Raw genomic sequence first — 14,266 nt, 5'->3', positions numbered from 1 at the left:
TTTCCTTCACACTGAAATGTGTGCATTCTTTCAGGGTTAAACAGGTGGTGGATGTGCTTTGCAGTTGCCTAAGGGATCTGGGGACTTGGACAGATTTAGGCATCTCATCTAGCATCAATTAGGATTGCAACAGACCTTACGTGGGAGTTAGGTGCCTAGCTAGCTGATCTGGATTCATGCTAAGCACGTACAATCGTTAAAATCTAGGGACTTCCACAAGCCTGTATGAAGGTGGGACTACATTCAGTGTGGGAATGCAGGTGAGTTTTCAGCTGCTGGAGTAAGGTCTATCTGGATCACTTTTTGTGACTTGGGCTGAACATCAGAACCAATTTAAACCCCCATTTGGATCTTGCAATTAGTCTTTGAGGAAACAGAAAACTAGGTTTTCAACTATAAAGACAGCAGGACAATGAGGGCCGCAGAAGCAAATAGGGTGGTGATAGATGTGGGGGGCGGGAGGGGATGGGGTAAAAAAATATGCTCTACTGGCAGCAGCAGCAGTGCATTACTTCAACCCAGCTCCACAGCATCTGTATACTTAAGGTGCTTTAGCAGGGCTTTTTGGCACTTTTAGCTAAAGCTGATTCAATCAGCTACTGGACAAAAGCGCCTGATCTCTACAGACTTTGGGAAAACCAGGTGCAAATAATGTGCTGCCTCTTCTGGGCATGGACAGGACTTAGCACAGGAGAGTACCGAGTTTAAAGTAAAGCGTCATTCCCCCCCACCCTGAGACCCACATCCGCAAGCAGCCATAGATTTAAAGATCTGAGTCAACATTAGACAAACCGCTAACCAGATATCTAAACTCAAAAGGATATAGACATCTTCGTCACAAACTTGTCATGCTCATCTTCAGGAGGAGGAAAAGTCTCCAATTCTGTCTCAAGCTGCTGAAGCTGCTTTCCCATCTGTTTCAGGCTTTTCTCCAGGTTTTCTGCTGAGACTAAAATACCACACATTTATTCTAATAAGATATTGAAAAAAAAAACAAACAGTAAGAGATGCATTTTTTGAAAAGACCTAGTATAGTAACACTCACACCAACTTACTGCAATGTCTAATTTTGGAACAGAATTGTAAAAGTAAAGCAGAGTGCAAGGATATTAGCCATTGGTTAATGTTTTTCTCTCAGTTGTACAATTCCCTCAGTCTGATTAGTTGCATCAAATTTAAATAATTATCAGGTTTTTTTACCACAACTGTACAGCACAAAATCCTATTCCCTAAATTACACTTAGGGTTTTGCGCTAAAAACAAAGTTTATTTCTAATTAATCTGTGCTGCAAGTACACAAATCTTTACTTGTGATTAACCCTTACAGTCAGAAAGTATTAGTTATTTCCCAGCAGTCAACATACTCACCATAACTACACTCTCCTAAAGTAGAAAATATTAATATTTGCATGGAAAAAAAGAAAAACAGGAACCCCAATATATAAAAAAAAATACAAGATTAAACAGTTGTAGGGGAATTTGCTTAAAATTTAAAAGACAACAAAGCCCTTTCACATATTTTCCTCTTAATTCAGTTTTGGAAACTAAAAACTGTACATAACAGTTACTCTGAGGTAATGTGCCTTTCTAGTCCACAGGAATGTTGGAAATTAATGGGAATACAAGGATCAAAAACATCCAAAATGTTACTTCATCAAAAAAGAACAGAATTGCTTTTGACAGCCTTGTGTGAATTTTAAATGTTTACTCTTTAATGTATATTTTGAAAAAAATAATTAAGCATGCCATTATAATACCACATTTACCAAAATCCATGACAACCCCCCAATAATTTAAGACAGCACCCTGACAATTCGATTCTAGATATGGAAAAAAAATAATTAAAAAACTTCATGTCCAATATCCATTTTTTGGAAGGTCATAAATTCAACCCCACCCTATCACTGCAGTAGTGCTAGCAGCAGCAAGGGGAGTCAAGCGGCCTGCCCCTTGACTCCTATTCTCCACACCAGTGTTTCTCAATCTGTGGTATGCATACCTCTGCGGGGTACATGAGACATGGGCAGGGGGTATGCTGGTGCTGCGTTTTGGTCTTTGCCTGCTCGGGCCAGAAGTTTCAGCCACCACCTCTCACCGCCTCTCCCTGGTGCACTGGGGCTTTCACTCCCCAGAGTCAGTGTTCCAGGGAATAGGGAGGAAGGCCCCGTGCAGGCTGCTTTGCCCCGGGCCGTGGTGGAAAAAGTGGGACTTGGCTCACGACAGTGAAACCGGAAGTGCCACGGTGGGACTTCCGGTTTTGCTTTTGCCACATCGATCGGCAGGGGGTTATGTAAGGTACCCAGGTTGAGAACCACTGCTCCACACCACTTGCCCATCCTGCTGCCTGCTCCATACCTGCCCATGTCCCCACAGTGCCTGCACCCCCCTACTACCTTCCTCCTGCCTGACCTCCTCAGAGACCCCTGCCCACCTATCTACCTTCCCCATGCCTGCATCCCAATTCTTGCTTCCCCCTGCATTGTACTTCTTCTCTACTGCCTGCCCCCCATGCTGCCCCTCTCACACTCCTGCCACCACTTGCCTTCTCCTTGCAGTTCTAGTTAGCGTACCACCTTGGTTCAGGGCAAGGAGCACAGGGCAAGTGCTGCCTCTGGCTCTAGCCCAGGCACAAAGCAGCTGTTATAGCAGTGGCAGCTATAGCCCGCCTGCTGGATGTCCAAACTGGGGCCAGAGACAGCATACGCTCTGCCAGTCTGGGCCAGAGTGGGGCCCCAGCTGGAGTTAGAGTTGCTAACCCTGCCGGGATTGCCCTGGAGTCTCCAGGAATTAGATATAAATCTCCAGGAGACTGCTGAGAGTCACCAGGAAGGTAAGTGATAGGGCATTCATTAAAATAAATATTAAATGTTGAATCTGATTTATACAGTAGTCCAGTGAGTTTTTAAAATGTAATAGTAAAGTGCATTTGCCTTCCTGACGTAATGACTCATTAATGTTATTACATCATGTGATGAATCCTCCTGGAACAGATTCAAACAGAGCTGGCAACCCTAACTGGAGCCAGAGCCACAAGAAGATGGTAGCAGCTGTGGCAGTTGTGAGTGGGAAAGGAAAGGGCAGAGGCAGGGAAGAATGAAGGTGGAGAGGGAACAGCTGCAGCGCAGACCCAAGGTTCAGTCAGAGCTGATATCACCCTCTCCCTCCCAGTCCCACCTTTACTCGTATCTAAGACAAGGCGCTTCCTTCCACCATGTTTACTAAAGAAAAAAAAAAAAAACTCATCTTGGATTTGAGTAAATATGATAATAATATTCTGAAGGTTGATGACTAGAAAATGATATTTTCAGCCTAAAATCATCCAAGACCAGTGTTCCATTTGTTTTTCTGCCTACACTGCCTTTTGGCTTAAATAGCTTGATCTCTTCCTCCTGGTGTTTAACCTTCCTATATATTTAAAAAACAATATTTATATCCCCTTTGAGCCTTCATGTTGGTAGATTAAATAAACAACACTGGTTATCTCATGTACAATAGGTTCTCCATTCATTTGATCATTCAAATATCCCTCTACCACAGGTGCTTGAATAGGAATTAATTTTTCTGGAATATAGATGACCAGAACTGTACAGAGTATTCCAGAAAAGACGTCACTGTTAAGATCCTAATTAATAGCAGCAATTCTTGTTCTGAGTCACTAGGTGCCTAATCTTGGAAATTGCCTTTTTTCCTTTTATTTCTATAACTGACTCCTCAAGGTCATCAAATCAGTTTTCCCTGTAATGGTCATTATCCAGTTCTTCCTAATGCTCCTCTGTGTTGACAATGTCTCCCAACTTTCTGACCTCAACAACAAATTTCATGTGTACCCTATTTATTCTTAGCTAAGTCCATTAATAAAATATTAAACAATGCAAGTCCCAAGACAGAACCTTGAGTAACTTCTCTAGTAACTTCTTTCCAGCCTGATACTTCTCCTTTTACTACTACTTATTGTAGTCTCCCTTTTACCCAAATCCTTACCCATCTAACAATTCATACAACAATCTTCATTTTCTCTCTCTCAACTAATAATTCCCCATGTGACAGCTATTCAAATGCTTTGAAGTCCATATATGTATTGGAATGACCATACTACAGTACCTTTTTGCAGAAAGACATCAGGTCAGTCTGACATGATCTACCTTTCATATACCCATGATGTATTTTTTTTTCCAATAACCTCTATATTTTTATTATTCTTTCAAAATTTGTTTCAAAGCCTTGCATATTATTGAGATCTCATAGTTTGCCTAATCACCTCCCCTCATTTCTACTCAGGTACAAGAGATATAGATATAGTTATTTAGTCTGGAGAAGAGAAGATTGAAAGAAGATTTGATAACAGTCTGCAAATACTTGAAAGGTGATTGCAGAGCGGAAGGAGATGGGCTTTTCTCTGTGGCTGTAGGGGACAGGAACAGGAGCAACGTGCTCAAGGTGCAACAGAGGAAATTTACGTTGTAAGTTAGAACGATTTGACTATGCAGATGGCCAAGCATTGGCACAGGCTACCTAGAGAAATTGTGGAATCTCCATCCTTGGAAGATTGATAAGCAGGTTAGACAGACACCTGGTGCAGATGGTTTAATCATGGATGCTTCTGCCTTGAGCAGGGGGTTGGACTAGATCACCTCATAAGGTCCCTTTTGGAATCAGGCATCAAATTCCTCAGATCCCCAATGTGTAATCAAATTAACATGCGCCAGGGGCCTAAGTATTTAAGTTACTGTCTTTATTTCAGTGTATATAAAAATATTATAATACTAAGTTTACACAGAAAACTTTACATAACAAGCACTGCATAAGCTTCAGCTAATTCATTCTTCATAATATCCTCGTGTGAAATACATTTTGCCTACTTTACAGATGTAAAAGCAGACAAGTGAAATGACTTGGAGACCAAACTGTTATTTAATAATCAAAAGTTCCTGATTCTCAGCACTATGCTTTAGCTACTAAATTATACTGTTTCTTTATACAGCATGTAAAGCTATTTGATTAAGTAAAAGATTTTCTACTTTAGTGGCACATTCTAAAATCCCTGTTAGCTTAACCTTTGCAGACCCTTTTAAATTAAGGTTCAACTACAAAGGAAAGTTTAGAGGGATATTGGCCAATATACACAAAATAAGAAAAACTTCCTGAGACTCAAATTCAAGTGGTAAGATTTTGATTGCAAACTCAGTCATCATTAATATATATTTCACATTCAAATTATGTGGCATGGTAAAAAACACTCTAAGAACAGAAATATAGGAAAACTGAGCACTCTTTCACATTCGTAAGTGCACTACTTCTGATTAGGTTTCAGAAAATGGTACAAACAAGCAAATCTGACAACTTTATATACTAAAATATGATTTGTTTTCCTACTGTGCTAGCTATTGATTTTTCAAAGATAAAATCATTAATATCTAAAGGTATTAAAAATCAAATAAAATCCATATATTTAGTCTGTCCATGAACTTTGCCATAACAGTCTTTGTCTCAAATAATAATTCTTTCAATAAGACCCTTGTTTGAGCTGTTAATATATGAAAATTTGGTTGTAAAGCTGTTCCCTGCCACCCTGCTTCCCTCCCCCGTGATCCAGCATGGCAGGGAGTGGAGGAGCCGTGCAGAAAACCTCCTCACCGCTTCTTGCCCCCTCCACCCCACCCCAGCAACGCACATCTTGTGCGCAGGGCTGCAGCGAGGGCAGTGGTGCAGGGCTGCACCCCCCAAAGCAGCGGCAGGCACTGGAGGCACAGCACCAGGGCAGCGGGGGGAGGGCGAGGGCTGGAGCTCACACCAGTGAGGAATCCCTGTGCGGTCCAGCTATCCCCAGCCACGCTGGGCTGCACCCACTGGCTCAGGAAGACCCAGGGGACGGAAGCAGGGTTGGAGCTCAAGCTTGCAGCCTGTGCCTGCCCCGGGTACAGATCTGGGAGGCACGGGTCTCCCCTGCCCCCTGGGAGTGTGCATGGCAGTGGGGAGCCGGACCTCCCCCTTACCCGGATGAGTCACCCATGGCCCCATCCTTATCCCAGCTGGGGCCCTGCAGCCCTGTATTGTGGCCCCGGGCCCCAAGCCCCACCTGGCTGGGGAGCATCCCCAGTCCTGCCCAGCCCCCTCCCTCCCTACCAGGGCCTCAATCTCCCTCTTCACCCCACATTTACCTGCTGAAGCTGCTCTGCAGGCTGCCTGGGGCCATGTGCAGGTCTATGCATGTGACATCCCCTGTCTTTCCACCTTCCTCCCGCTCCCTCCCAGATCCCTGCAGGGTGGAACTCTTATGCTCATTACAAAATGGCAAAAATCTGTAGGTTTCTGTTTTTCCATGGGAAACAGAAAACCTGGATCCCTGCTCATGACCCCAAATATATATCTTACTGCTGGAAACGATGAAAACTAGAAACAAAAGAGCCATCCATTCTTTTTTTCTGTGTAAGAATGACATCCTTAGCAAGCTGTACAAGTTTTGAATTATCTGAGTTTCCAAAAAAAACCTAAACAAACCACGGTGATTGAACCAAAGGAATTTCCATAATTAGCAGAGCCAAGTTTCCCAAGTTGGAGAAAATATTCATGTTAAATAGCTACCATGTTTGATTTGAATGCAAGACTAGGTTTTCCTCCCTCTCCAATTTAACTAGGGAAAAGAGCTCCTCAGCTTCAATTCAAATACAAGGTGGCAGGCGTGTTGGCAGCTGCTGTGGTCCTGACTCCAGTCCTCCTCAGAGCCACAGCTACTGCCAGCCCTTCCATTTCCTCTGGTCCCCTGCCTGCTCCCCCCATGCCACCTCTGTCCCCTACCTTCTCTTCTATCCTCTATTGTTTCCCCTGTGACAGGACTGCAGCCACGTTTCAGTCCAGGGCATGAAACACGTGATTGTTCTGGCCTCAGCTCCACCCAGTAGCAGCAGTGGTGTTGGCAGCAGCTCTGGTCCACACTCCAGCTCCAGGACCCACCTAGAGCTACCGCAAGACCTGCTGCATGGGTGGGCTGGGGTCAGAGCAACTGTGTGCTCCTTGCCCCAGGCTGAAGTCGGACCAGTTCGAGCTGGAAGATAAGCAGCAGCAGAGAGAATTGGAGGAGTGGGGGAATAGACAACAGGAACATACATAGTGGACTTCCTTAAATAAAAATGGAAAGTGACAACTGCTGCTGGAGACCTTTTCCAAGACCCAAATAAGAGAGCAAATATCTAGATATAGATGTGGCAGGGAAAAATTAAAAAATACTTTATGCTAAACTACCGCTACTTGAAACTTTGCACTGAGCCAGAAACCATTCAAGGGCTTTATTTGTGAACAATTTCACGTGAGATAGCATTCTTTACTTTAGTGTAAGCTTCAACAAAGTGTAGTGGAATACTGTCTATTTAAAAAAATCTGAAGCTATTCCTTAACTATATAGTTGATTCCCCCGTCTTCTATGCAAAATATTGTACCTTTTAACTTTTAGCAGACAATACTCCATTTGAAGCCAGTACAGAAAATAAATGTTTAGTACCTAGGTCTGTACATACAGATTTAGGTATCCTAGTTGTAAATATCCTAGCTTTTTAATTTTGGGCTATGTTATAACCTGTTGGGATTTTTTCTTTAAAATGAAACCTTTCACCTTTTACAAAAATTTTTCTTGGAGAAGCATATTTATAAGTTGCACAATGTTGTAGATTTAAAAACAAACAAACAAAAACCCCCCATAGCATTAGTAATTGTCAGTTTTGTTTTAATTTTCTTTTTTCAATCTTTTAACCTTTAAGATTTCTTTTAAAAGTGTGTGCGCATGTGTGTGTATGTGTGTAAGTATAATTAAATGCAGATTTAGTCAAAAGACTACAACAAAATGTTAATTCCTAATAAAAGATTTCGAAAACCCAATGTTTGTGTGACAGACGCACACAATAAGAGGTTTATTTCCTTCTATAAAATAGTGCTTAGTGTCAATGATAATTGCACACACATGCATATAAAAGTACTTCTATAATTACCAAGACAGAATACTTAAAGCATGCCAAGTTTTAATTCAAGGCATTTTAAAATAATGAGTATTATCAAGCACAATGTCCTTGGCACTGTACTTATAATAACAGTGCCTGCCCTATTAATTTATAGTCAAGTTGTACATATCCTCTGAATACCTACAAACACAAACAATTTCATTAAGTGAACAACATTTTCCGGTTCAATAGGAGTTCTCAGCTGAATTAAGTTACTGATGTACATGTCACTGGATTACATGTGATAAAACAGGCATAAAGCATGTGACGACAGTCTTAAGGATTTTTTTCCTTTTTACTACTCATACTCTATAGCAGTTATATTACAGGCAGTGTGAGACATTGCTGAAGCACTTTTGTTGACACCATGAATAAAACAAAGGGATTAGACAGACAAAGTAGATCTGAGATGTATGCCAGGATGGAGTTTTAATGCCTAAGTGAGGAAAAGTTTGATATTTACATGATAGACAAGGGGAGTCAGCAAAGAAATTTAAAGAAAGTAAGATAATGGGTCTTATAATTGGGCAAGGAAGAATGTTGACAGGGAAATAAAGGCACGAAGATAACCAGAAGATAACCAGATAAAAAGCAGGCGCTAACTGTATCAGCCAATACAACATAGCACAATACGATGAAATCATTTTTCTTATTTAACAATACCCAAGCCTTGTTCAGGAGTACAATGCAAAATTTTCAAAAGCATTTAAGTGCCTCAATCTGACACCTCTCATCCTGCCAATTTTCTCATTCCACATATAGACACCTCATCTGCTTTTACCAGTCACTGGCAAAAACTCTTCCAGATCCCTAGAATGACAGACCCACCAATTTCAATTTCGAATCACTTCAGCACCTAATATCCTGATGTCTTTCACCTGGAAATTCAACAGTGTTTTAAAGGTTATCTACCTTCACGTTAAGGTAAAGGAGCAGATGCTATCCAACCTATTAGGGTCTCAAGTACAAAACTACTCCGCCCCCACAACTTGAATCCCTATAAAACCATTTATATATGTATTTTTGTTTCATTGTCATATTGCCTTAAAACTAAGATACAAAAAAAAAAAAAAAAAAAAAAAGCAGTGAGGAGGAGAACCCAAATATATTTTGTACTAACAGCTTTTTGTTGACTCAAGCAGCATCAAATACAATCACACTTGGTGCCTAAGTCTACTTACGTTCCTAAAAGGTAGAGTATGATCTGGAACAAAAAGCCTAAGCTATCTTTATGGAATTTGGTAATGCAAACAGTTTCCCAAGAAGCCTTGCATGTGATGTTGGGGATTTATCTAAATTAAGATAGATTACTTTAAAGGTATTTGAAGTAGAAATTTAGCATTCATTGCAAAGAGTTTAATGTCCATACTGGTTGCCTGATTCTGTTCAGTAACAATATGGATATTCCAATTTAATTTTAAGCAGCTCAACAAGCTCCTAAGTTTGCATATCAATTTGCAAAACTTCTAAGGCATAAATTGCTTATTTTAATTACCTTATTTTGTTGATTAGTACCTAATTCCATTTTAGTTTAAGTGAGACCCTGAATACCTAAAACATTTATTAATATGCTGATTCCATCTATGCCTGGTCATACAATAATACATTATTTGTTTTACATATCTAGTAAGTATGGTATTTTTTTCTTGCTTTTCCAACATACTGTTATTATCTCATGCCATTATATGCTATACAACAGAGATGTTAAACCCAGAGGAGTGGCCTCTGACCAGTCCACTTGCCTGATGAATAGTACAGGACTGGCCCAGTGAGCTGGATATGGTTCCCACCCCTTGCCCCATATGCTGGATCCGTGCCTGTGATATTTGTTCTGGGTGATCTGAGACTGTGCCACCTAGTCCAGCTGGTCTGGGGCAGATACCACATGCAGCGAAAGTCCTGGACTGGCCAGAGAGGGCACTGCCGGTGGCTCAGTCCCAGACGAGCCAAAGTAGGTTCTGGACCCAGCATGCTGGGGACCCACAGAGCCACCTTACCGCATGTTACATCTGGCACCTGATATAGCCAGTCTGGGACTCAACTTCATATAGTGCCTGCTCCACAACCTGTGCTGAACATTTTGTTCAACCTGGACCCACTGGAGTGGGTGCCATGTGTGGCTCATATCCTGAACTGGCCAGAGTAGGTGCTGAGTGGGATAGAGTCCTGGACTGGCTGGAGCAGGCACTGTAAATCCAGCATGCAGGGGTCAATGACAGGATGATATGGCTCCGTGAGTACAATAATGATTACTTCTTTAGATTTAAAAAGTTTTAGTGAAGATATAGCACTATTAAAAAGCTGGATTCCATTTTGCTAATAAAGGAGAAAGTTGGTGGTATCTGAATAATTTATCTCCCTTTAAAAAGAAAATAAACAGGCCCATTTTTCTAACTTGGATAGATTTCTCTCAGTAAGGTAACTTAATCTATTAAATCAACTTAGATATTTCTTTTTAAATTGTCATTTTTATAAGTAACTTTCTCTGAGTAAGTTTCATGTAGACTGACTGCAAAAATAGATCAAGAATTACAAAATATTGCTGACATCTAAACAGCTGATTCAAAAATGTTTACTTGTTCTCTTTCTATTCACTTGCCCTAAAGGAACAAATCAAACAACAAATGTGGAAATGACATATAGCATCTGGTTAGTAATATGCATCCTAGTTTACTTATCTTTTTAAAAATAAACTGTTTTGGTACATTACAAATCATGGGAGCTACTCATCAGTTACAAGAGAGGATAGCCATATACCTATGTTTATTATGTGAGGAAGGCAAGAGTTCAAACTTAGCTGGCTTACACACTTTCGACATTTACATTAAATATCAATATTTACTAAAATGTATTCATTTAAATCCTTAAACAAAAATATACTTTCCTAAGCTGCAATCTCAATTATAAACATTTTTCAAAATAAACATAGGAATATGCAATCATTGGAAGGTACAAATTTGCTTTAGAGTTCACAAATTGCAAAATGATATAGTCAGCTCCCAACTTAAAATGCTGACTGATTAAAGATTTTCAGTGTTGAAGAAACTGAGAAGATTCTTATGTTCTTTTAACTCAATAATGGAGAAATCCAGTTGATCCTATATGTTTTCCATTATTATTTAGTGTTATATTATAGTAATACTAAGAAGCCTTATCCACGGTGAGGAGGACCGGCCCAGGATGCATGGTCACCCTACGCAGAAAGAATGTTCAAGTTTTATTTAACAGGAATAAGATTTTTAGAAAGGTAATAAACAACTCATTTGCTTCCTCCAAAGAAAAGACACGCACTCTGGAGATAGGCACCAGACAGCTATGTAGTAAGTTACAGCTCCTTATCAAAGTATTAAAAACAAAAGAGAAAACAATGTCTTACTCAAAAAGGCCTGACTCTAGTTTGGGACCACATGGCCTAATACTAAGTACCACATTCACCTCTTATAAGCAGGGAAGACTACAGTAACAAAAAGTAAGACTTTTTATGCAGATTATCCATGTGGACAAATATAACCAAACAGTAGCAGTAATTATAGTCTGCCTTTCAGGAAAAAAAAAAAATGGAAAAAAGACTCAAAATATTACTCAACACAACTTTAATAAAAAAGTTAAATGATGCCTTGGTGTTCATTAACTGACATTTTTGGCCAAGGTTTGTTTCTTTTAACACTTAACAAAATCTACTCTTTAACAGGCTCAAAGTGGCAGCAAAATAAGAAAAACTGCTGATTAGTGCTCTATTTTCTCACATACAACATGCCTCTAAACATAATATACACCTTGTTTTTGGAAAGCAGAATAAAGAATTTTTTTTTCCAGAGTTATGGCTGCATAGAGAACAGAGACTAATCTTCAGCTCACTTAGTGCCTTTTTCCTGCTTCACCAAATCTCAAACCCTAGCTACTGCTAAAGACATTCTTAATGAAATATCATAAGAATATCATTACATTAGTTGGAGACAATTTACAATACAGTATTCATGTATATGGTTTCATCGGTTGTTCCAACACAAATTATTCATGTATAAGTGGTTCACTTATTAATGAGTTGCAATCAAAGAAATCATAAGTAGCTAAAACAAACTGAACAATATCACTAATTACAACTTTCATTTCATTTCATTTTTATACTTTCTCCCTTGCACATCTTGGTCATATTTTCACTTAAAAGGCACACATTTGTATTACAAACTATTTTGACAAGGCCCTTAAACTTCTTATTGATGCTCAGAGACCCATTCATATAAGTGGGAAATAAGGCTTCACCAAATAGTAAGTTTTCTACAACAATTTAAAAGGAGTCACAGCCACAGAATCAAACGATACTCTGAAATCTACCATAATAAATTAAATCTTTTTTACTTCTAAATAATTATTTTATTTATATGTATTGGAAAGGAATGCCACAATCACATCCAAACAATTCTGAATGCTGCTACTTCATGAAATTCAAAATAGGGTGGAAGGAACGGAGAATACAATCCCCACTCTTGATTCATGTTTATTATTGCCATATCATTAAAAAATTCCTTCAAAATGTCTTGCATTCAAAAGCTATATAGTGGTTCAATAAAATATATTTCATAGATTTCATAGACATCAGGGCTGGAAGGGACCTCAGAAGATCATCGAGTCCAGCCCCCCGCCCAAAGGGCAGGAAGTCAGCTGGGGTCATAGGATCCCAGCAAGATAAGCATCCAGTTTCATCTTGAAGGTGTTCAATGAAGGCGCTTGAACCACCTCCGGTGGCAGGCTGTTCCAGAACTTGGGGGCTCGGACAGTAAAGAAGTTCTTCCTTATGTCCAGCATGAAACGATCTTGAAGTAGTTTGTGACCATTCGACCCCGTCATCCCTTGGGGCACTCTGGTGAACAAACGTTCCCCCAGATGCTGGTGGTCACCCCTGATAAACTTGTAGGTGGCCATCAGATCACCCCTGAGCCTGCGCTTTTTCAGGCTAAAGAGCCCCAGGGCTCTCAGCCTGTCATCGTAGGGTCTGCTTCCCTGACCTCTGATCATGCGCGTGGCTCTTCTCTGGACTCTCTCAAGCTTCTCCACATCCTTTTTGAATTGTGGAGCCCAAAACTGGACACAGTACTCCAGCTGCGGCCTCACTAAGGCCGAGTACAGGGGGAGAATGACGTCCCGGGATTTGCTTGAGAAGCATCTATGGATGCAAGCCAGCGTTTTGGTCGCTTTACTAGCTGCCGCATCGCATTGCAGGCTCATGTTCATCTTGTGGTCAATGATGACCCCCAAGTCTCTTTCTTCCATAGTGCTAGCCAACATAGCACTGCCGAGCCTATAAGGATGCTGCGGGTTTTTTTTCCCAAGGTGGAGAACCTTGCATTTATCGGCGTTGAACACCATCAGATTCTCGTCCGCCCACTTGCTGAGCCTGTCCAGGTCAGCCTGGATAACCTGCCTGTCTTCTGGTGTGGATGCTTTGCCCCAAAGTTTGGTGTCATCGGCGAACTTGGCCAGTCTGCTTCTGACTCCAGTGTCCACATCATTAATGAAGATGTTGAACAGTATGGGTCCAAGGACAGAGCCTTGGGGGACCCCACTGGTCACAGGACACCACGATGAGTGACTTGCATCGATTACTACCCTCTGGGTCCGACCCCGGAGCCAATTTTCCAGCCAGCGGATCGTGGAGGACCCAAGGCGACAATTGGCCAGTTTCTCCAAGAGGCGATCATGGGACACCAGATCGAAGGCTTTTTTGAAGTCAAGATATATGACATCAATCTCTTCTCCCTTGTCCAGGTGATAGGTCACCTGGTCGTAGAAGGAAATGAGATTGGTCAAGCAAGACCTACCCGCAACAAACCCGTGCTGGCTATCCCTTAAGATGTTGGCGTCGGCCAGTCCATTAAGGATGGCCTCTTTAATAAACTTTTCTAAGATCTTCCCCGGAATAGAAGTCAGGCTGATGGGCCTATAGTTAGCCGGATCCACTTTCCTCCCTTTCTTGAAGATAGGCACCACATTGGCCTTCTTCCAGTCTTTGGGCACTACACCAGAGCGCCAAGAGTTTTCAAAGATCCGTGCTAGAGGCTGGGCTATGATGCTCGCCAGCTCCTTGAGTACCCTGGGGTGAAGATTGTCAGGGCCAGCTGACTTAAAGGTATCCAGCTTCTCAAGATGTTCCTTCACAAAGTCAGCATTAAGGGAGGGCAGGGAATCGCCCTCACCCGGACTTCCCGGCCCTGTAGCGGGCATGGGCGTCCCATGGGACTGATGAAAGACTGACGCAAAGTACCTATTTAATAGGTACT

The 14,266-nt window shown here is 41.2% G+C and overlaps 1 protein-coding gene across 1 annotated transcript in view; it reads right to left on the bottom strand.

Annotated features, from left to right (window-relative positions):
- LOC102388353 (protein diaphanous homolog 3) overlaps positions 1–14,266 on the bottom strand; it is a 435,025-nt gene that overhangs the window by 191,309 nt on the left and 229,450 nt on the right. Inside the window, exon 21 of the mRNA XM_006026725.3 lies at positions 825–949. Coding sequence (XP_006026787.1) covers positions 825–949 — 125 coding nt within the window. The remainder of the gene's footprint in view (positions 1–824; positions 950–14,266) is intronic.

Source organism: Alligator sinensis, unplaced genomic scaffold, assembly GCF_000455745.1.
Source record: "Alligator sinensis unplaced genomic scaffold, ASM45574v1 scaffold80_1, whole genome shotgun sequence".
Classification (NCBI taxonomy): Eukaryota; Metazoa; Chordata; order Crocodylia; family Alligatoridae; genus Alligator; species Alligator sinensis.
Note: the sequence above shows the minus strand (reverse complement) of the source record. Positions and strands in the feature narration are given on the sequence as shown.